General features: G+C 45.5%; 1 protein-coding gene across 1 annotated transcript in view; it reads left to right on the top strand.

Moving 5' to 3' along the window:
• Positions 1 to 23,015, top strand: part of PKD1L3 (polycystin 1 like 3, transient receptor potential channel interacting) — a 99,535-nt gene that overhangs the window by 19,959 nt on the left and 56,561 nt on the right. Inside the window, exons 12-24 of the mRNA XM_040327788.1 lie at positions 1,222 to 1,403; positions 2,823 to 3,053; positions 5,195 to 5,290; positions 5,406 to 5,584; positions 5,672 to 5,818; positions 7,773 to 7,972; positions 9,157 to 9,356; positions 9,472 to 9,613; positions 11,278 to 11,500; positions 14,099 to 14,306; positions 14,435 to 14,525; positions 18,623 to 18,847; positions 20,953 to 21,072. Coding sequence (XP_040183722.1) covers positions 1,222 to 1,403; positions 2,823 to 3,053; positions 5,195 to 5,290; positions 5,406 to 5,584; positions 5,672 to 5,818; positions 7,773 to 7,972; positions 9,157 to 9,356; positions 9,472 to 9,613; positions 11,278 to 11,500; positions 14,099 to 14,306; positions 14,435 to 14,525; positions 18,623 to 18,847; positions 20,953 to 21,072 — 2,244 coding nt within the window. The remainder of the gene's footprint in view (positions 1 to 1,221; positions 1,404 to 2,822; positions 3,054 to 5,194; positions 5,291 to 5,405; positions 5,585 to 5,671; positions 5,819 to 7,772; positions 7,973 to 9,156; positions 9,357 to 9,471; positions 9,614 to 11,277; positions 11,501 to 14,098; positions 14,307 to 14,434; positions 14,526 to 18,622; positions 18,848 to 20,952; positions 21,073 to 23,015) is intronic.

Below are 23,015 nucleotides of genomic sequence, written 5' to 3'. Positions count from 1 at the left end.
TAAGTGATGGCAAATACTAATGGTTCTATGTCTTATTATTATTATTCAGCGCTTATAATTAAATAAGTGTTCACAATCACCAGAACACAAGACAGCAGGTGAACTAAAAGTCCCCCCCCCCCCCGACACCATAGCATACCTCCAGGTATGTACCACCAAATTTATAGGTGGTCATACAAGCAATCCAACAACTCCTCTCTGGCTTATCTCCACTCATCAATGATAGCACCCAAATGGATCCTGTTGGCCCCTCTGAGATATTCTCTCCACGGGTCACATATATCAGAATGAGAACAGACAACACCTCATAGTGCAGTATATCAAAACATTCAAAGGCTTTTTTGTAAATATATCCAGAATACTCACATTTAGAACCATAAAAACTAGCGTATCATGAAACATAAAACCGGATTGTTTCCAACCAACAAGATGGCCATCTTGTTGGTTGGAAACCATCCAATTTTATGTCTCAGGGCCATCTTGTTGGTTGGGAACCCTCCAATTTTATGTTTCATGGCCATCTTGTTGGTTGGAAACCCTCCAATTTTATGTTTCAATGGCCATCTTGTTGGTTGGAAACCCTCCAATTTTATGTTTCAATGGCCATCTTGTTGGTTGCAAACCCTCCAATTTTATATTTGAAGGCCATCTTGTTGGTTGCAAACCCTCCAATTTTATGTTTGAAGGCCATCTTGTTGGTTGGAAACCCTCCAATTTTATGTTTCAAGGCCATCTTGTTGGTTGGAAACCCTCCAATTTTATGTTTCAAGTCCATCTTGTTGGTTGGAAACCTTTCAATTTTATGTTTCGTGACACACTTGTTTCTACGATTTTAACAGTGAGTATTTTGGATATATTTACAATAAAGCCTTTGAGCCTGGGTTCATACCTATGCAAATTGGATGGGGGTTTCCCCGCATACAATTGGTATAACAGGAGATTGTCACCGGCTCTCTATGGAGCCGGTTCACATATCTCTGCAGCGGCTCTGGTGAGATTTGCAACCTAACTGCTTTGTAGAGACTAAGAGCAGTGGATATTCTTCTATTGAACCCTACAGTCTAAGACTTGGATGCCAGTAAAGTTCATGTGCGTGTAAAGGCAGGCGTCCCAATACTTTTGGTAATATAGTGTATAGAATTTATGCTGAATAGATACCTATGTTTATGTCTCATATGTATGATGTATAATGTTGATACTTTTAGCTCTCCTCTTCTCTAGACTCCCACACATGGATAGTGACTCCAGCAATGTTCTCTGATCCCACGGCTAAACAGATATTCCTTGTGGCCCCCTCCAATGGTTCCTCAGTAAACAACCTTCGGTTTGGCGTCTCTGCTTATTCAGCGCAATGCGCTTACTGGGATCCAAACCCTCAGAAATGGAAATCTGATGGCTGCATGGTTAGTACAGACTTATGGCAAGACCTTCTGGCCCAGTTGACCGGTTGAGATGACACACATGAATAGCTATGTGTCACATTGTGGTTGGGGTTACTAAAACGAAAAAGAGTGCAAAATCTGGTGCATCTCTGTATAGAAACCAGCTTCCAGGTTTTCTTGTCAAAGCTTAATTGAACAAGCTGAACTTAGAAGCTGATTGGCTGCTAAGACCGGGAGGAAGATGTCATCCCTCTCAGCGGTGACCGCAGCGGGAGGGCTTCGATCTAGGGTAAGTATTCCATAATGTACTAGTATGCGATGCATACTAGCACATTTTACAATTGCCTTACAAGTGATTTCTTTTTTTTACCACGTGTGGTTTACAAACGCTTTAACCAGTGTGTTGTACATCAAGTACAAGAGACGCCCACAGTGAACTTTTGAGGTGCCCCAGGCAAAAGCCACACCAGTACAATATTAAAAATTCAGGGGACTAAACTCATCTTTATAATTTATTTATACAAATGATTACCGTATATATACTCGAGTATAAGCCAAGTTTTTCAACACATTTTTGCGTCTGATCTCCCAGACTTTGGGGACCTGTTACCGGCCGTTACTTGGCACACATGTAGCCCCCCCCCCCCTCTATAAGTGTGCAAAGTTTTTTGTCCGGGGAAAAAAACGTCCGGGGAACACAGATTTTTCAAAGCCGGGCACCCCTTCCATAGACCCCCATGTTAAACGGTAATTTCTCTGGTAAATTTGGGGACCTGGTAATGGCTGGTCGTAGGTCCCCTGGACCCGGAACATGGCACACATGTAGCCCCATTTCTCCTCTACAAGTGTGCAAAGTTTGTTGTCTGGGGAACCAACGTTTTTTCAAAGCTGGGCACCCCTTCCATAGACTCCCATGTTAAACGTCAGTCTAGTCATGGGCACAGTGAGGCATGGGCACAGTGAGGCATGGACACAGTGAGGCATGGACACAGTGAGGCATGCACATGGACACAGTGAGGCAAAGTGAGGCACAGTGAGGCATGGACACAGTGAGGCAAAGTGAGGCACAGTGAGGCATGCAGATGGACACCCTAGGCTTATACTCCCGTCAATAAGTTTTCCCATTTTTTTGTGGTAAAATTAGGTGCCTCGGCTTATATTCGGGTCGGCTTATACTCGAGTAGATACGGTAAAACTAGACATAAGCCAGACCATAAATTTGTGACATAAAAGAAAAGAAAGAAGACGTTTTTTAGAAATACCTCCTACTGGAGTATTTTGGTAGGGGCAGGTCCTGAAAGAGAACTGTATATTTATGCAAACTTACTTATAGATGATTTTCCTTATTATTTTGCCATACTTTCTTTGTTGAATCTAAATCTTCCACTGGCTAACTTATTTTATATCGGCCTGTGTGTACTGCTTCTGTGTGTGTTGTAGGTTGGCCCCCAGACCACCGCGGACGGAGTCCAGTGTCTCTGCAATCACCTCTCGTTCTTCGGGGGTTCGTTCCTGGTGCTCCCAGTGCAGATCGATGTCACCCGTACAGCAGAATATTTTTCTCAGATCTCACAGAATCCTGTCATTGTCATATTGCTGGCATGCTTCTACGCTTGTTACATTCTTGGTGTTCTATGGGCACGACGGAGGGACCTCAGGGACCAGGTGAAGGTAATGGAACTTACACATTGTATTTTGTTTTGGACACCAGGAGTCCTGAGCTGGTAGCTTTTGGGGCAGATGTTTAAAGCATCTCCCAAACCCATCCCTAGCACTTAAGCTCAAGTTTAATCTGCATGTATTTCACCTTCCCCCCCCCCCCCCCCCCCCCCCCAATCGACATGCTAAGAATTGTTTTGAATAAAACCGTTTTCACTATGTTGCTTATTTTTAGACCCATAGATGTTGTCTATATATCTCTGTGCTCCTCTGTGCAATAAATGGGCAGCTCGGCATGCATTCCCAGAACACTCTGGCTGTGCCGGAATGACTGGCTTCCAAGCACATGAAATCATCCCAGCATGGGCATCTGCGGAAGTGTTTTCGGAGGGGGGGGGCATCATTTTAAGGTCACCCATGCTCTTCCCCCTTTTGACAATGTAATGAAGGGGGGGGGGGGGCTTAGCCGTGACTCACAAGTACTTATTTTTAAATGGGAAATGCCAGACTTTATTCCAGACGTGTGCTATGTACAGGGTGCAGATTCCTGTCGTGTGCTATGTACAGGGTGCAGACTCCAGGCGTGTGCTATGTACAGGGTGCAGTTCCAGGCGTGTGCTATGTACAGGGTGCAGTTCCAGGCGTGTGCTATGTACAGGGTGCAGTTCCAGGCGTGTGTTATGTACATGGTGCAGATTCCAGGCGTGTGCTATGTAAAAGTGCATATTTCAGATGTGTGCTATTTACAGGGTGCAAATTCCTGTTGTGTGCTATGTACAGGGTGCAGATTCCTGTCGTGTGCTATGTACAGGGTGCAGATTCCAGGCGTGTGCTATGTACAGGGTGCAGATTCCAGGCGTGTGCTATGTACAGGGTGCAGATTCCAGGCGTATGCTATGTACAGGGTGCATATTCCTGTCGTGTGCTATTTACAGGGTGCAGATTCCAGATGTGTGCTATTTACAGGGTGCATATTCCAGTCGGTGCTATGTACAGGGTGCAGATTCCAGGTGTGTGCTATGCCATTATGCATTGAGGGGCTGTGGATAACCCGCCCCCTCCTCTGTTGTATAATGCAGAGCTGGGCAAAACCTGTGCGCATGCCTATGGCGGACACCTTGCCGATCCCTGATTCCAGGGGGGGGGGCACTCCCCCCCCCTGCCCCTACCTGCGGACGCCCATGCATCTCAGACTGGCCAATCAAGAGGCGTAAAACCCGGCACCTTGTGTACTCATTGGAAGACTTTCTAACACCTCCTCTTCCAGTGACAACAAAGTTGAGAAAGGCTGCTCTAGATGTTCCAAAAGTACAAATAAATGTTTGGCTAGAGAGACACTGTGGCCCGGATTCAGATAGGAGATACGAGGGCGTATCTCCTGATATGCCGTCGTATCTCCTGATACGCCGTCGTATATCTAAGGCCGGCTGGTCGTATCTATGCGACTGATTCATAGAATCAGTTACGCATAGATATGCCTAAGATCCGTCAGGTGTAACTGTGTTACACCGTCGGATCTTAGGCTGCAATTCCAGGCCGGCCGCTAGGTGGCGCTTCCATGTCTTTTACGCGTCGAATATGCTAATGAGCATTTACGCCGATTCAGAAACGAACGCCCGCCCGTCGCTTTTTTTTTACGTCGCTTGCGTTCGGCTTTTTCCGGCGTATACTTACCCCTGCTATGTGAGACGTATCCTATGTTAAGTATGGCCGTCGTTCCCGCGCCGAGTTTGAATTTTTACGTCGTTTGCGTAAGTCATTTGCGGATACGGATTGATGGAATTTACGCTCACGCCAAAACCAATAACGTCCTAGCGACGTCATTGGGAGCAATGCACGCCGGGAAAATTCGCGGACGGCCCATGCGCATTTAAATCGGCGCGGGGAACGCGCCTGATTTAAATACTACACTACCCCTAGCCGCGGAATTTGAATTCCGCCGGGGGATTTACCATACGCCGCCGCAAGTTTTGAGGTAAGTGCTTTCTGAATACAGCACTTGCCTCACAAAATTGCGGCGGCGTAACGTAAATCAGATAGGTTACGCGGATCTAAAGATCCGCTAATCTATCTGAATCTAGCCCTGTAAGGTTACTTTTTATCTTTGTCTGTCTTTATTATACGGATGGTATAACTATTATTTCTACTTCCAGAATCGAATAATAGTACCTCAAGATAATGATCCTTGTGGATTATACCGCTATCTGATAACTGTGCACACCGGGCATCGGGCAGGTACCAGTGCCAAGGTGAGAAAAACTGAACTTCATTTTTGTTTCTTACAATGTTAACCATAAAATAACTGTAATTGAGAACGTTGGTCTGCAGAACATCATTGGCCCATGATTTCATGTTTATTTCTAGGTGTACCTGTCTATTGGTGGATTACATGGTCAGTTTGGCCCGATTCTCCTATCAGACACCAAATCTAAAGTGTTCAATAAAGGCAGTAAGGATATCTTCCTACTTTCTTTGCCGTATCCTCTGGGTGAGATTAAAAGCATCACGCTCAGCCATGATGGATCCGGTCCTCGTAAAAGATGGTGAGATGACAGTCTGATAGTAAAGGCTCCAAGTTTTATGCCCCCCGTTGCTGAGACTTTACCTTGGCCTCTTTATTTCTACCACAGGTATGTAACCCAAGTGAAGGTTCAAGATGTCCAACTGAAGAAAACTTGGTACTTTCTGTGCAATGCATGGCTAGTCGAACCAGCCAAAGGAGACACTTCCAGCAAGACCTTCACCGCTGCTACTGATCAAGATTTGAGAAGCTTTAGGTAACCAAATACCGATAGTAGGGTGACCACGTGTCCCAGATTGCCCGGGACAGTCCCGCATTTTGCAGGTCTGTCCCGGGCACCTTCATTCCAGGACAATACAGTGTCCCGGAAAGAAAAACTGACACGGCCACCCCCCAAGCCAAACTGATGCCCCCAAAAAAGGCCTCCACATCACCGCTTTACTCACTGACAGTACTTGTCCTGGCCGGGAATGCCTGGAGGAGCACAATCCCCACCCCCTGCTTGTGATTGGAGAAATCATAAATCCCGCCTCTTATGTCCAATCACTGTACTGTGATTCGTTAAAGCACAAGCTGATTTTTGGGAGGAGGGGGTGTCCCTGAATGGTAGTTTGGAAATGTTGTCACCCTAACCGATAGTTGGAAGGAGATGGTAGAGTACATGATTATTTATACTGTATCTGTAGCCAAAAAAACTTTCTTTTAGTTTTTGGATAGACAAAGGAAGGATTAGACCTTGTTTAGACATGTGACAAGATTTGGTGATAGTTCCACATAGTTCCTATGTCCTTTAGGAACATCCACCGATCAGGATACCCACCAATGAATGGTGCCCCATGGCACATGTTGCATGGTACAGTACATGTTCTGTAGCCGAAACCTGATGTTTTTATATGTCCTTTAGGAACATGTCTTTTAGGAACATCCACCATTCCGGATACCCACCAATGAATGAGGCATCATGGCACACGTTGCAAGTTACAAGACCTGATATTTCATTTGTCCTTTAAGCCATCCATAATAAATAAATTGAACCTCTAACATTGGAAAAAATTAGTTAATTGAAGATGTACCATCATCCTAGTATTTGAGAAATAGGTGAGGGGTTCAGGGGACCCCCGTAAACCCTGAACGCCTACAATAGAAATGGGCAGGGAGGACTATAGCGGTACTTAGTGAGATGAGTATACTCAGAATCGAACTAGTATTGAACAGAATTTAACAAAATGTATTGACATGATATAAAAAACAAGAGTTAAAAACACAACATATTGATAAAACAATACAGTAAAACGTGACGACAAACTGATCACCCTGAGCGTGTAATCCCTCAGGGAGGGGGAGGTTTCAGGTGAGGAGTTGGGGTCACGTAGAAGACAATCTCTAGTCTCTACTAGTTTTCGCGATTGATATCGCTTTGTCAGGAGACAATCTAAGGGCACAAAGTCCCGACAACCACGACAAATCCAGAACGACCAAAGAGCTATTGACTCAGACGGAAGCCAGATGAGGGGATGGTGGGGAGTCTGGTTACCCAAAGGGTAAGGGGGTATCAAAGGTGATAATGGATCCCATGGCTCCTGACGAAGCGATATCAATGCCCCCCCCCCCCCAAAAAAATGAAAAACTCACCCTTCCTAGAACAAGTCAATCACCCCTCAAATTTCCCCTCCAAGTACACATTCTCTCCCCCCTACTCCAAATCCCCCTCCTAGTACAAACATCCCCCTCCTAGTACAAATATCCCTCAATCATCCCTACTAGCACAAATCCCCGCCCCACAAAAAAAAGCCTCCTTCTAGCACAAATCCCCTCCCCCTCTACCATATCACCTCTTCTAGCACAACCCCCCCAAATTCGACCCTCCTAGCACACATCCACATCCATTCTCTCATCCCCCTCCCAAAACAAACCCCCCTGAATCCCCATTGCTAGCACACCCTCCCCCCAGATTGCCCCTCCTAGAACAATTTTTTCCTCTCTGTTTTCCCAAATTCTTCCTCCGAACAAAAATCCCCCCTCAATCTCCATGTGGTGCCCCCCTCTTACATGTTACCACAGGGCCCAGGGCAGTTTCCCCCTCCTACCCACCCCCGGTCCCGGCCCTGCTGGCAGGGGTTTCCTGTTGATGGACATTATTCTTGGTTTTATAAAAAAAAAAGGTTTGGTCTGAGGTTTTCACATCTCCTGTGTGTGTTCTCTCCCGCAAGGAATATCTTCATGAAGAAAACGTTACTGGGCTTGCAAAATGATAACATCTGGATTTCGGTCATTAATCACCCGGCGCGCAGTGTATTCACCCGTATTCAGAAGATATCCTGCTGCATGTGTCTCTTCCTCTGTACCATGGTCATCAATCTGATGTTCTGGGAAATGCCCCAATCCAACTACCCCATAATCTTCAGTATGGGTGAGTGAATGTTATCTGAATTCTCAAACTCCAACATCTGCCAATATATCTGTCAAGTCTTGCCACAGATTCTCAATGGGATTTAGGTCTGGACTGTGACTGGGCCATTCTAACACATGAATAGGCTTTGATCAAAACCATTCCATTGTAGCTCTGACTGTATGTTTAGGGTCGTTGTCCTGCTGGAAGGTGAACCTCCACCCTGGTCTCAAGTCTTTTGGAGACTCTAACAGGTTTCCTTCTAAGATTGTCCTGTATTTGGCTCCATCCATCTTCCCATCAACTCTGACCAGCTTCCCTGTCCCTGCTGAAGAAAAGCGTCCCCACCACATGATGCTGCCACCACCATGTTTCACGGTGGGGATGGTGTGTTTAGGGTGATGTGCAGTGTTAGTTTTTCCCCACACATAGCGTTTTGCTTTTAAGCCAAAAAGTTCAATTTTGGTGTCATATGACCAGAGCACCTTCTTCCACATGTTTGCTGTGTCCCCCACATGGCTTCTCACCAAGGCCTCGCACTCACAGGAGCCTAGCGGCCGCCTAATTTGCCTCTGCTTGAATTTTTTTTACCCATTATGGGCATGGTGGGGCCCCAGCGTCTCCCCTTTGGCCTGTTAAATATTCCATTGAGTATGTTGATTCTGCCAGAAAGTCTGTGAGATGGTAATTTTGTTTGGACTGCGGAACACCACCCCCCCCCCCCCCCATATAATGCAGAAGAGGAGAAGAGGAGGTATTCTGTCATCTACCCCTAGGGTGACAACACTGCCTCCCAATAGATATAGTACAGTAAGTGGGTATTGTTACCATAGGACAGGAAGTGCCACTCACTGGCAGGCTTACCAGGTAAAAAAAAAAAGGAAATGTAAATAAAAAAAAATGTGGTGCTCCCAAAAACCACAAAATCGATAATTCTTGCCACATATAAGAAGTCCAATAGGAAATTATATAAAATGTGTATCAACGCACAGTCATAAATGCTACAGATCCAATTGTACTTGGCAATCTCAGACCAGGCATGTATACCAAGCAGCTAGCATCCTTACCGGGTTTACTCACATATACCACACTCCCATCAGGTTTTCGGATAACTGCGCCCACTTACGGGATGACGTCGCTATCAGCATCATAGATTTTTGTTATTGTGTTTAGGTATGCATTAACCTTTCTTTCATATATTGCAGGTGACATCAACATATCCTGGAAAGACATCATGATAGCGATTGAAAGCGCTCTGCTCATGTTTCCCGTCAACTTGCTCATCATCTACATCTTCAGAAACACTCAACCCAAGGAATGTAAATCGGGAGATAAGAAAGGCAAAAAAACTGCCAATGCCAAAAAGGGCCCATCCAGCCAACAGAGTCTGGCCACCATACTAGAGGTGAGGTTACAGATAAGGCTCAGTGGTCTTGGACCTCCAGTGGTATGAATGGTAGTTTTCTTCCCTCTGGGGTAAATATTCCTTCCTCATACAATACTTTTTACTTTTTTTTAAGAACTTGTCAACGGTGGCACAAACGCTGAGGCAAAACTCGTGGAATAACATGGAAGTGGACCTAAACCAAGAGCCAAGTCCAGACTTTACTGTTCTTCTACAGATCATCTCACACCTGCTGCAAAAGCAAATACCTTCTGGAAGTAAGTCTAAGGCTGGCCATACACGATTCATCTTATTACGATGTGGATGGGAGAATCACTCCTTCCCTGCCTGCAGAATATAATGATTAATGTTGGCAGCATTGTTCAGGGAAAAAGCCAAGAGTCTGCTTGTACACAAGTCAATCTATAAGGTCTCATTCACACGAGTTGTGCACCTGCACCCGCCCATGTGAACAAGGCCTGAAAGATAACACCTGATTGGTTGGATCACCAATAGCAACAAAAATTGTCTCCTGCGCATGAGTGAAATAACCCGATAGGAAGTATTACTATGTTGCATAATTGGAAGTCTTTTTGAGTATGATGCTACGAGCTCCGCACACCTATTATTTTTGGGCAGTTTCTCTCATTCTTCTTTGCAGGACCTCTCAGGCTCCATCAGGTTGGATGGGGAGTGTCGGTGCACAACCATTTTCAGATCTCTCCAGAGATGTTCAATCTGATTAAAGTCTGGGCCACTCAAGGACATTCACAGAGTTGTCCCGTAGCCACTCCTTTGTTATCTTGGCTGTGTGCTTAGGGTCGTTGTCCTGTTGGAAGATGAACCTTCGCCCTCGTCTGAGGTACAGAGCGTTCTGGAGAAGGTTTTCATCAAGGATGTCTCTGTACATTGCTGCATTCATCTTTCCCTCGATCCTGACTAGTCTCCCAGTTCCTGCCACTGAAAAACATCCCCACAGCATGAGGTTGCCACCACCATTCTTTACAGTAGGGATGGTATTTTCCAGGTGATGAGCGGTGCCTGGTTTCATCCAGACATGACGCTTGCCATTCAGGCCAAAGAGTTCCATCTTTGTTTCCTCAGACCAGAGAATTTTGTTTCTCATGGTCTGAGAGTCCTTCGCGTGCCTTTTGGCAAGCTCCAGACGGGCTGTCATGTGCCTTTTACTGAGGAGTGGCTTCTGTCTGGCCACTTTACCATACAGGCCTGATTGGTGGAGTGCTGCAGAGATGGTTTTTCTTCTGGAAGGTTTTCCTCTCTCCACAGAGAAACTCTAAAGCTCTGTCAGAGTGACCATCGGGTTCTTGGTCACCTCCCTGACTAAGGCCCTTTTCCCCCGATCGCAATTTGGCCCGGCGATCCACTCTAGGAAGAGTCCTGGTGGTTTCAAACTTCTATTTTCGGGTTGATGGAGTTGTGCTCATTGAGATCCATACAATCCTGTCTCGGAGGTCTACAGACAATTCCTTGGACTTCATGGCTTGGTTTGTGCTCTGACATGCACTGTTAACTGTGGGACAGGCCAGTTCAGCAGGAACCGGACAAATTTTGATCCGGGAATGGCTGTTCCTATTCATGAGAATTCGATTAATCAATTAATTTCTTATGAATGGTCTTATTGGAAAATTTCCACTCGATCATCTCATGTCACAGTGGTTAGGATTTTCCCCATCCACCTCGAATGTGTGGATGGGGGCATCAGCTCGGTTTTTTTGTTTGTTCAGCCATTGTTGTTTTGTGGAACAAAGTAGAGACCATTTTTTTTAACCAGAAATGCGAAAGATACATCAAATATTTTCCGATAAAAGTATAAACATTTGCTTGAAATGCATTCTTCTACCAAATTATATGATAGTTTCTCTTTAAGATGCCTAGGACATGATTAGGAAGTTTCATGATATTGTTTTTTTTTTTTGTTTAGCCCTGACAGTCTCCGTACCGTTGGCTCAGCTCTCTGGTGAAGAGTTGCATGCCTTGTTCTGTGGAAATTATGTCTCTCAGAAGCTCCGGAAAGTGTCTGCTGATCTTAGGCAACTGGAGAACCAGCAAGTCCTAGACAAGCAGCAGTACGAAGAGTTCTCTATACAGCTACAGGCGCTAATGAATGTCCTGGAAAAATCCATACCATCAGTGCCCATACAAAGGTGAGTCGCATGTTGGGGGATCCCTGGAGTGCCAGACCTCCACAATGGAGGAAAAGTCAAATATTTGATAATGCTCGCAACCATCGCATAGTATATAAAAGTCATCCACACACCAGCAAACAGCAAACTTAAAAATTGAAGTAACTGGAGATGTAGGAAACAGAAGGGAAGGGGAGAACCATAAATGTTTACTGTACAAAATAAGGTCCGTTGGCATGGACAATGGGTCGAGTACATGGACCATAGGGTGAGTAGATGGACCATAGGGTGAGTACATGGATTGAAAACTGGCTAAAGGGGCGAGTTCAGAGGGTGGTGATAAATGGGGAATAGACAGATTGATCAGGGGTGGGTAGTGGGATCACCCAGGGTTCTGTGCTGGGACCGATCCTATTTAATTTGTTCATAAATGACTTGGAGGATGGGGTAAACAGTTCAATCTCTGTATTTGTGGACGATACGAAGATAAGCAGAGCAATAACTTCTCCGCAGGATGTGGAAACCTTACAAAAAGATCTGAACAAATGAATAGGGTGGGCAACTACATGGAAAATGAGGTTCACTGCAGTAGCGGCTGGTGCTCAAAATTTTTGGGGGGGCGCAAACGAAAAAAAAAGAAAAACAATTGCAGCCTCACTGTGCCCATCAAATGCATCCACTGTGCCATCAATTGTCACCACTGTGTCATGCCATCAAACGCAGCCACTGTGCCATGCCATCAAACGCAGCCACTGTGCCATCAATTGTCACCACTGTGCCATGCCATCAAATGCAGTCACTGTGCCATGCCATCAAACGCAGCCACTGTGCCATCAATTGTCACCACTGTGCCATGCCATAAAACGCAGTCACTGTGCCATGCCATCAAACGCAGCCTCGATGTCTTCGTCCCTCGATGTCTTCTCCCGCCCTCGATGATGCCAGAACCGGTGAACCTGATTGGCTGAGACGCCTGTCAGTCTTATCTAAGGAACGCACCACCCGTACGTCCCATAGATACGTTTCCGGGAGCCGAGGGCCACCCGTACGTCCCATAGATACGTTCCCGGGAGCCGAGGGCTGTACTCGGTACTTCCGCACAGCCAACCAGCTGCCGTTATTCAGGTGGCCGGCGCTCACGTCCAGCCATCTGAATAGTCGGACTCGGCAGCACAGAATATTGGCATGCATTAAAAGGGGGATCAACTCCAGAGATAAAACGATAATTCTCCTACTCTACAAGACTCTGGTCCAGCCGCATCTGGAGTATGCTGTCCAGTTCTGGGCACCAGTCCTCAGGAAGGATGTACTGGAAATGGAAAGAGTACAAAGAAGGGTAACAAAACTAATAAAGGGTCTGGAGGATATTAGTTATGAGGAAAGGTTGCGAGCACTGAACTTATTCTCTCTGGAGAAGAGACGTTTGAGAGGGGATATGATTTCAATTTACAAATACCGTACTGGTGACCCCACAATAGGGAGAAAACTTTTTTGCTGAAGGGAGTTTAATAAGACACGTGGCCACTCATTAAAATTAGAAGAAAAGAGGTTTAACCTTAAACTACGTAGAGGGTTCTTTACTGTAAGAGCAGCAAGGATGTGGAATTCCCTTCCACAGGTGGTGGTCTCAGCAGGGAGCATCAGTGGTTTCAATAAACTATTAGATAAGCACCTGAAGGACCACAACATACAGGGATATACAATGTAATACTGACATATAATCACACACATAGGTTAGACTTGATGGACTTGTGTCTTTTTTCAACCTCATCTACTATGTAACTATGTAACCAGGACTGGAATCAGCTAAATGGGGAGCAGAAATCAGGCAGCAGGGTACAGGATGCAGGACAAAAGCAAGATCAATGTCAGGAGCAGGGTAAATGGCATATAGTATCTGGCACCAAAGAAGGAAAAACACTGACGCAAAGTGTAATGGCAGAGGAGGACCTATATACCCGCCCAGCAGCCAACATCAGGTGGAGACTGATTACTAGAAACTGCTGGTTGCTGGGAGGCACCCACTGGGAATCACAGTCCTGTCAGCAGGTGATTCAGGTCCTGACACGTAGTCACTAAGCCCTGTGAGCAGGCACTGCGGTGTCACACATTTCACAGAACCTTCCTACTGAACTACAGAGGTGCTGAGAGGAGGAGTTTTAGGAGGCGGGGTCAGTACAGGAATCTGTTTGAAGGCAGCAACTATGGGATATTATGTAGTCCTTAAAAACTGAAAGCAAACAGCAGAGGAGAAACTGCAAAGCATGCCAGGAATCCAGGAAGTTGTGGAAAGATGTCCAGCAGACAGGCAGCACTCACATGAAAAAAAAAATTGGGGTTGGATATACACTTTAAGAAAAGTAGCTTCTCAGACAGTGTTATATGCCATTTAAGCATCCTGCTAGTGATAGTTAGCACCCTAAAGCAGAACTAAAGTCACTTCTCACCAGGTTTCAGTCTTTGTGGTTTTTCACTGGCCTGCAGGGGGGGTGACGTAACTCCTGTGCATGCGCAGGAGCCAGCCATCCCATCACACAGGGCTTGCAGTGGCAATGTAAATTGAGCTGTCCATGCACTATATTCCATACAGATTATACCTGTAAAACTGTACTTCTACAGGTCCCCTCAAAAGAAGGCAATAAAAAAGAAACGTCTCCCTTGGTGGTTCCTGTACATTGGGTGGTTCCTTCTGATATCAATAAGCATTGTGTCCACCTACTTCACCATGATGTACGGATTCCTGTATGGGAAGCAAAGCTCTATCCGATGGATCGTCTCCATGTTCCTGTCACTCTTCCAGAGTATCTTCATTCTGCAGCCTCTCAAGGTGAGTGATGGCCTTCAAGTCCTTTTCCACTTTAGCTTTCCAGGAAACATTCCCATACACAACTTTTTTTTTATGCTGCTAATGATGATTCTTTCTTGGTGCAAAAGTCAATTGTGTGTCATTGACAGGTGGTGGGATTTGCAGTGTTCTTTGCTTTGGTGCTGAAAAAGGTGGATGAAGATGAAGAAGATCTTTTGGATGGAGAATTGGGACTACCAGGTTGGTTTTTCTGGATTACCAATCCAGCATTTCATTGAACAAATTCCTTCATTTTTTTTTTTTTTAAAGACAACTCCAGCCAAAATGTTTGAATAGATTGGGGAAGGGTAAAAACTTCTGTTTTATCTCCATTTAGGTAGACCTAATCTCATTATTTGTAGTGGGGCTGTCACGTACCTGGTTGGAGGCCGAAATGCCGAGAGGGCTCCCCTTGTGGCTAAGCGCAGTACACCCCTGAAGATGGTACAGAAGGTGTAGTGACCAGAGAAGCACAGGTTGCAGGATGGGTACAGGGGAGTAGAGCCGGTGGTCACCTGAAGTATACTGGATAATGCAGGATACACAGCAGGGCCAAAGTCTCTAGGAATCCTCAGTAACACTTGGCAGTGGTGTGTGCAAAAGACGGTAGTGAAAGCCAGCCCAGGGGTCAAACACTTTAGATCCGACAGGAGCAAGAGGCAGGTGGTTAAGTGGTTAATAAAAGACATTGATGGAGGCATATCTCATATGTGTTTTCCACAATGCTATACACCCAGGGCTTTTTTGTTTCAGCGGGAACACGGGGGAACGCAGTTCCGCCACTTCCGGCATTGAATGTAATAGCAAGGGGTGCTGGGGTGTGCTGGAGAGTCTATTGATGTGGGCTGCTGGGGGATCTATTGTTCCTGGAGTGAATCTATTTTTGCATGGTGGAGGTCTACTATTTTTGCTGAGGGGGACTTATGTTGCTGGTGGGGTCAGTTGTTGCTGAAAAGGATCTATTGTTGAGGGAGGGGGTCTATTGTTGCTGGCTGTTGGGGAATCTATTGTTGCTGGAGGGCATCTACTTTTGCTTGGCAGTCTATTGTTGCTGGTGGGGGAACTATTGTTATTGGTTGGGCTTATGTTGCTACGCCGATTGCAACAGAAGCACCCTAAGTAAAGAGTCAAGACCAGTATGGTGTGCTAAACAGTAGGTGACCACTAATGGTGCTGTAAGACCACCTGGACCTTCATTATTTAGCCTGGGCCTAACGGTCTTAATTTCTTTTCATCCCGCAGAAGAATATCAGACGTTTGATGACACGGCATTCTGACAGCTTGAGTTGACAACAGATATCCAGTTCATTGCCCCGACATCGGGTCTACCTGAATCTCTGCTCCGTGGAAGACAATTTTTAACTCAGCTGATCCAGAGCCCTGAGAAATAGTGAAGATCAGTTTTATTGTACATCAAACTGTATATTATTGATGATCAGAATAATCGGGATCGATAAAAAAGTCACATTATTGATACGTTGAAATATGAATTGTATGATAAAAAGGAAATTCGTGAATTTATTTTTATGATTTTTTATTCTATTTTGTTCAATTGAATCTATTAAATGTGTAACATTAGAGATCTGGGTGCAGAGTTTAAGGTTCATTCAAGTAAGAAGTGATAATTATTTGTAGTATTATACCCTCAGCGTTTTTAGCTTAGCACAATAAAATAACATTCCCCAGTAAACTTTTTGTTAAAATTCTTACCCCAGTTTACAAAATTTGATGCTGCTTCCCTTAACTTCCGGTCTTCATAGGATAGAGGTAACAGTGCCGTCTCCAGTCAGTGTGTTATGGTGGTCAAACATCTTCTGATTTTTTTTTTTTTTTAGCCATACCTTCCCTTCCGATAAGTTTAGACTCAATTTTGATTAAACTGAGTCAATCGGCCAGGGCGGAATATTGGTGACTGCTTTCCATCAATCAGCAGCACTGAGATTCTTTGTTCATAAATATGATTTTGGTCTGATTAATCGAATCATGAGATTATATGATGGAAACAGAGATGTGATCAATAACTTACGATTGTAAGATCTGGTAGAAACCCATCCATGAACCTACATAGTTACATAGTTAGTCAGGTTGAAAAAAGAAAGTCCATCCAGTTCAACCATAAAAATAAATAAAATAAATATCATACAATCCCATATACACAATTCTATACCCACAGTTGATCCAGAGGAAGGCGAAAAACCCCAGCAGAGCATAATCCAATTTGCTAAAGCAGGGGAAAAATTCCTTCCTGATCCCCCGAGAGGCAATCGGATTTTCCCTGGATCAACTTTACCTATAAATAAAAGCAATCTACTGAGCTGGCCAGAACCACCTCTGGAGGGAGTCTATTCCACATTTTCACAGCTCTTACTGTGAAGAAACCTTTCCGTATTTGGAGATTAAATCTATTTTCCTCTAGACGTAAAGAGTGCCTGTTAAATTCCCATCTATGAGTCTGTTAGATACCCACCAATGAGTCTGTTAGATACCAACGCATTAATCCCAACATGCACATTCCTGTAGAAATGGCTGTGCATATAAGTGGGTGCTAAAGTGACCATCAGCTGGAACCGTGTCAAGTTAGAGCAAAAGAATGTCACCAGTACACCAAGGATCTCCAGAGTGGGTCCAAAGCTTGAATCAGCGATCACATAATTTCGTAACCATGTAGGACCCCTTCATCGGGCATGTGACCTAATACCAATCTATGAGTCTGTTAGATACATTGGCGCCAGGGGGGAGGGATAGTGTCCTATCATTGGCGTCAGTGGGATTAATAGTGTTGCGTCAGTGGGAGGAATAGTGCCCCGTCGTTGGTGTCAGTGGAGGAATAGTTCCTTATCATTGGCATCAGTGAGAGGAATAGTGTCCCATCATTGACGTCGGTGGAATAATTCTTCCTCATCATTGATGTCAGTGGGAGGAATAGTGTCCCAACTTTGGTGTTAGTGGGAGGAATAGTGTCCCATCATTGACGTTGGTGGAATAATTCTTCCTTATCATTGATGTCAGTGGGAGAAATAGTGTCCCAACCTTGATGTTAGTGGGAGGAATAGTGTCCCATCTCTGGTGTAAGTGGAAGGAATAGTGTCCCATCATTGATGTCAGTGGTAGGAATAGTGTCCTGTCGTTGGTGTCAGTGGAGGAATAGTTCCTTATCATTGGCATCAGTGAGAGGAATAGTGTCCCATCATTGATGTCGGTGGAATAATTCTTCCTCATCATTGATGTCAGTAGAAGGAATAGTGTCCCAACTTTGGTGTTAGTGGGAGGAATAGTGTCCCATCTCTGGTGTTAGTGGAAGGAATAGTGTCCCATCATTGATGTCAGTGGTAGGAATAGTGTCCCATCATTGATGTCAGTGGTAGGAATAGTGTCCCATCTTTGGTGTTAGCAGGAAGAATAGTGTCCCATCTTTGGTGTTAGCAATAGGAATAGTGTCCCATCTTTGGTGTTAGCAGGAGGAATAGTGTCCCATCTTTGGTGTTAGCAGGAGGAATAGTGTCCCATCTTTGGTGTTAGCAGGAGGAATAGTGTCCCATCTTTGGTGTTAGCAGGAGGAATAGTGCTTCATATCAGTAACCCAAGGGCCAGACAAAGGCAAGCAAAGAGCAGCATCCGGCCCCTGGGCCACAGTTCGGAGACCACTGCTCTAATCTATCATGGGTTTAGATATAGTAGATTTTAGCAGGGGTTCCTTGGGACTGGAACGTTATTTCCAGAGTTCCTCTTGAAAAGATTGAGAAGGGCTGATATATATCATCATATGGCTACTAGGGGTAGGTAGAATTTGAGTTTGACCCTTCTTATCACCTTAAAACCAGCAAGAGCAGCCATTTGTCACTTGTAATAGTAGATCACTTTACTCACAGAGTCCAGGATTTTGCTGGCCTTCCTTCTTGCCTGTATCATGTATCATGCTGCAAAGACCTATTACCTCTTCATGTACAATAAAAAAACAATTTGCAGCACACAGAACCGTCCCCTGTGTGTGTTTAGACAGTTTGTACGGCATTGTACGCCATTGTCTTGTATGTTTAGGAGACCTGCACCTGCCACTACTGGGTGTGCCTTGTCCTTTTCATTCCCATTATCTCCTGTCTGGAGGAACAGAGAGGGCTTACCTGAACCCACCGGTTCCATAAGCCACCAGCTCCATTTACCTGTCCCACAGGTCCATAGTGGCTCAGCCATTAGATAGATATAGGTTCTGTCCTGTAAATCCAGTGCTATGTGGTTGGTCGTCACTCTGCTGTGGCTGTATGTGTCTGGATTTCATGTGATCTCTGCTGACTGCCCAGACGGCACGTGGTATGTATCCGGGAACTGTATCCTGATAGTTCCAAAACGGGTGACTTATCAAGAAGCCGAATTCTGGTGCCGGAAATGGGAAGGAGAGCTGGTCCAGATTGAAGAAGTCAACTTGCTGAACTTCTTACTTTCACTGATTGATGATGGAGAAAAATACTGGGTGGATATCCCGCACAGGACGGAGAGGAGGCTTCACTATGGGGACCGTCAGCATAGTAAGTGCACAGGAGCATCAACTAGGTTGGAATGTCTAGAATCAAAATGTATTTTATTTTTTGTTGTGGGTTGAGCGGACAACGGGTAAAATCAATAGATATGTGCACACTGAAATATTTCATTTCGGAATTTTGTTTTCTTCCGAAAAATACATTTATTTAGTTACTCCCGAAATTTGTTTTTATTTATTTAGGGCCAGATTCTCAGAAGAGATACGACGGTGTATCTCAGGAAACACCGTTGTATCTCTGTTTTTGGCCCTGGGTATCTATGCGTATGATTCCTAAAATCATTTTCGCATAGATACGGCGTAGATCCGACAGGTGTAAGTCACTTACACCGTCGGATCTTAGATGTAATTCTACGCTGGTCGCTAGGTGGCGTTTACCTTCAGTTCTCATTTGACTATGCAAATGAGCCTGATACGCCGATTCCTGAACGAATTTGTGCCGCGTCGTCGTCGTTTACGTCGTTTCCGTAAGCGTAACGTTACCCCTGCTATATGAGGGGTAACCTTACGCCAGTCCACCGTATGCCATGTTATGTATGGCGCCGGGGCAGCGTCGTCTTTTTCCGTCGGTTACGTTGTTTTACTAAGTCGTCCGCGAATACGACTTAACGTCAATGACGCTCATGTCGGCGTCATTGACGTTTTCCGTCACTGGGCTATTTTTCCGCCTGGCGCATGCACAGTTCGATCGGCGCGGGGGCGCGCTTAATTTGAATACAAGCCGCCCCCTTAGAATTACGCGGCCATACGCCGGGCCATTTACACTACGCCGCCGCAAATTACGGAGCAAGTGCTTGGAGAATATGGCACTTGCTCCAGTAAGTCGCGGTGGCGTGGTGTAAATGGCTTACACTACGCCGCCGCCGATTCTATGAGAATCTGGCCCTTAGTTTCTTTAAAAAATGCATAAAAAGTCAAAATCTCCATACATGGGCATGTGACAGAGGAGAGGTCGCCCATACATAGGCATGTGATAAAGGTCACCCATACATGGGCATGTGATAAAGGTCACCCATAAATGGGCATGCCATAGAGGTCACCCATACATGGGCATGTCATAGAAGTCACCCATACATGGGTATGTCATAGAGGTCGCCCATACATGGTATCTCATAGAGGTCGCCCATACATGGGTATGTCATAGAGGTCACCCATACATGGGTATGTCATAGAGGTCGCCCATACATGGGTATCTCATAGAGGTCGCCCATACATGGGCATGTCATAGAGGCAGGGCCGCCATCAGGGGGTACAGGCAGTACACCTGTAAGGGGCCCGGATGGCAACCCCCTTTAAAAAAAAATATATATATATTTTTTTTTTAGAGGTCCGGAGGTCCCCAGGGGCCCGGGGATCCCCAGGGCCCTGAATGACAACCCCCCTTTTTTTTATTAAAAACAAATCTTTTTTTTATATATTTCTATATATTTTTTTTATATATTTCTTTTCTTTTATATATATATATATATATATATAAATCAATATATATTTTTTATTTCTTTTTTTCTTTTTATTAAAGGGCCCAGAGGTCCCCAGGGCCCCGGATGGCTACCCCCCTTTTTTTGTATATATTTTACCCATGTCTGAAGCTGTGTAAGGGGCCCCATAATTCTTGATGGCGGCCCTGCATAGAGGTCACCCATACATGGGTATCTCATAGAGGTCGCCCATACATGGGCATGCCATAGAGGTCACTTATACATGGGCATGTCATAGAGGTCACCCATACATGTCCGGCCGCCACAGGAGAGACCTGTCAAAGTGGGCCAGTCTGGATGAAGTCCAGGGCCAAATTTTTGTCCCAGTCCAGCCCTGCATAGAGGTCGCCCATACATGGGCATGTGATAGAGGTCATCCATACATGGGTATGTCATAGAGGTCACCCATACATGGGCATGCCATAGAGGTCACCCATACATGGGTATGTCATAGAGGTCACCCATACATGGGCATGCCATAGAGGTCACCCATACATGGGTATGTCATAGAGGTCACCCATACATGGGCATGGCATAAAATGTCCTTACCCTGCAGGTAACCTGGGGTCATACAAGAGAATAACCCAAATCTGATTCAATTGTCACCTATTCACAGATAGACGAAGACAGAAGGAGGTGCCCAGTGATGATTTCTGTCCCATAATATTCCAAGGCTCCGATAACTTGGAACGTGCATCAAGCTGTGATGAAATAATGGGATTTATCTGTTCGTTTGGTAAGTACAATTCAGTTGGTAATTATTCACAGGATGAAGCTCATTGGATGGTTAAGTCTCCCATTTGAAAGGTGGGTAAAATGCAATACATCTTTGGTTGATTTAATAGTTATTATCCTCTCCAAGACTAGTAGTTTTTTTTAAATGCTTTGACGGATCATATCTTTTTAAAACCCTCTATCTTCACATATTATGACTTGCGTGCAGGGCATTTTTTCTGCAGGAACGCAATTCCACATACCCATGGGACTCACTGTATCTAAGGGCAAGGGGGGCTGAGGGGGGTAAGGGATCTATTTTAGCTAGAGGGGATCTATTTTTGCAGGGGGTCTATTGTTGCTGAGGAGGTCTGTTGTTGCAGTTGGGTTGACCTATTGTTTCTGGGGGGTGGGTCTTATGTTGCTGGGGGGGGGGGTCAGTTGTTGCTGGGATAGATCTACTGTTGAGGGAGGGGTCTATTGTTGCAGGCTTTTGAAGAGTCTATTGATGCTGGCTGTAGGAAGATTTGTTGTTGCTGCCAGGAGTCTATTGTTGTTGGGGGTGGGGGAGGGGATTTTGTTGCGGGCGGTCTATTGTTGATAGGGGGATCTATTGTTTCTGGCTGCAGGTGGAACCTCGGATTATGAGCATAATCTGTTCCAGGAGAATGCTCGTAATCCAAAGTACTCGCATATCAAAGCGAGTTTCCTCATTGAAGTCAATGGAAAGTCAATGGAAACGAAAATAATTTGTTCCGCATTGACTTCAATGCGATGCAATACCGCATGCGGCCAGAGGTGGGAGGGCACCGGAGAGCCTCAGAAACGGCCAGAAAGGCCAGAGGACACTTCGGCTGACCTCGGCAAACTTCAGAAGGACTTCCTACCTGAGATTTGCTGTCCTCTGGCCTTTCCGTGCATTTCCGAATGGCGCCGATGGCCTGTGATCGGCGACATTCAACTCAGCTACCGAGTCACGATTTTTTTAAATACAGGCTGCAGTTTGGAGACCACTGGTATAGAGATTGCCCACCAACTCACAAGCACCAGTCTATACACTTCAGCTTCAAATAACTTTTTTGAAATGTCCATTCGCACACAGAGCCGTGGCTTGGCCCCACCCTGCCCCCTCTCTCTTCTTATTGGCTCTCTGGCTGTGATTGACAGCAGCAGGAGATTCCCCTCTACCTCCGACCATGATAGGTTCTCTGGCCGACAGAACTGTCACTTCTGGTTGGACTGCAAGCGGCAATCCCAACCCTGCGCTGCTCCCCTGCTTCTGTATAGGCCCTCAGACAGCCTAGCAGCCAGATACCCCCAGGATAGGCCTCAGGCTCTGGCCTAGCTGCCCGGGGGTAGCATAACACATGTCCACCCCAGGTGGCACAGAACACCGATCACCTGTCTCCACCCAAATATGTAGGTTCTCCCAGCAGGGACCCAAGAAAATCCCTGCCCATTGGCTGACACACCCAATATACCCATAGCCTGACCTTGAGTTGCCCTTCTCATATCTAGTACCACCAAGTACCCAGCCACCTAGTGGTAGAAGAGAAAAAGTGCAACAAGCCCAAACTTATCCTTATCCTAATCTGTCCTTGCAATGCCCTTGTCTTATCTAATGCCACCAAGCACCCGGCCACCTAGTGGTAGAAGAGAAAAGTGCAACAAGCCCAAACTTATCCTTATCTATCCTTGCAATGCCCTTGTCTTATCTAATGCCACCAAGTACCCGGCCACCTAGTGACAGAAGAGAAAAAGTGCAACAAGCCCAAACTTATCCTTATCCTAAGCTGTCCTTGCAATGCCCTTGTCTTATCTAATGCCACCAAGCACCCGGCCACCTAGTGACAGAAGAGAGAAGTGCAGCGATTCCAGAATTAGGGTGAAATCAATCGATCTCCTAACAATTTGGCCAAGTCAACTACAGAGGAACCTTGGTTTACGAATAACGCCAGTTAACGA

The sequence above is a fragment of the Rana temporaria genome, chromosome 11 (assembly GCF_905171775.1).
Source record: "Rana temporaria chromosome 11, aRanTem1.1, whole genome shotgun sequence".
Classification (NCBI taxonomy): Eukaryota; Metazoa; Chordata; class Amphibia; order Anura; family Ranidae; genus Rana; species Rana temporaria.
Note: the sequence above shows the minus strand (reverse complement) of the source record. Positions and strands in the feature narration are given on the sequence as shown.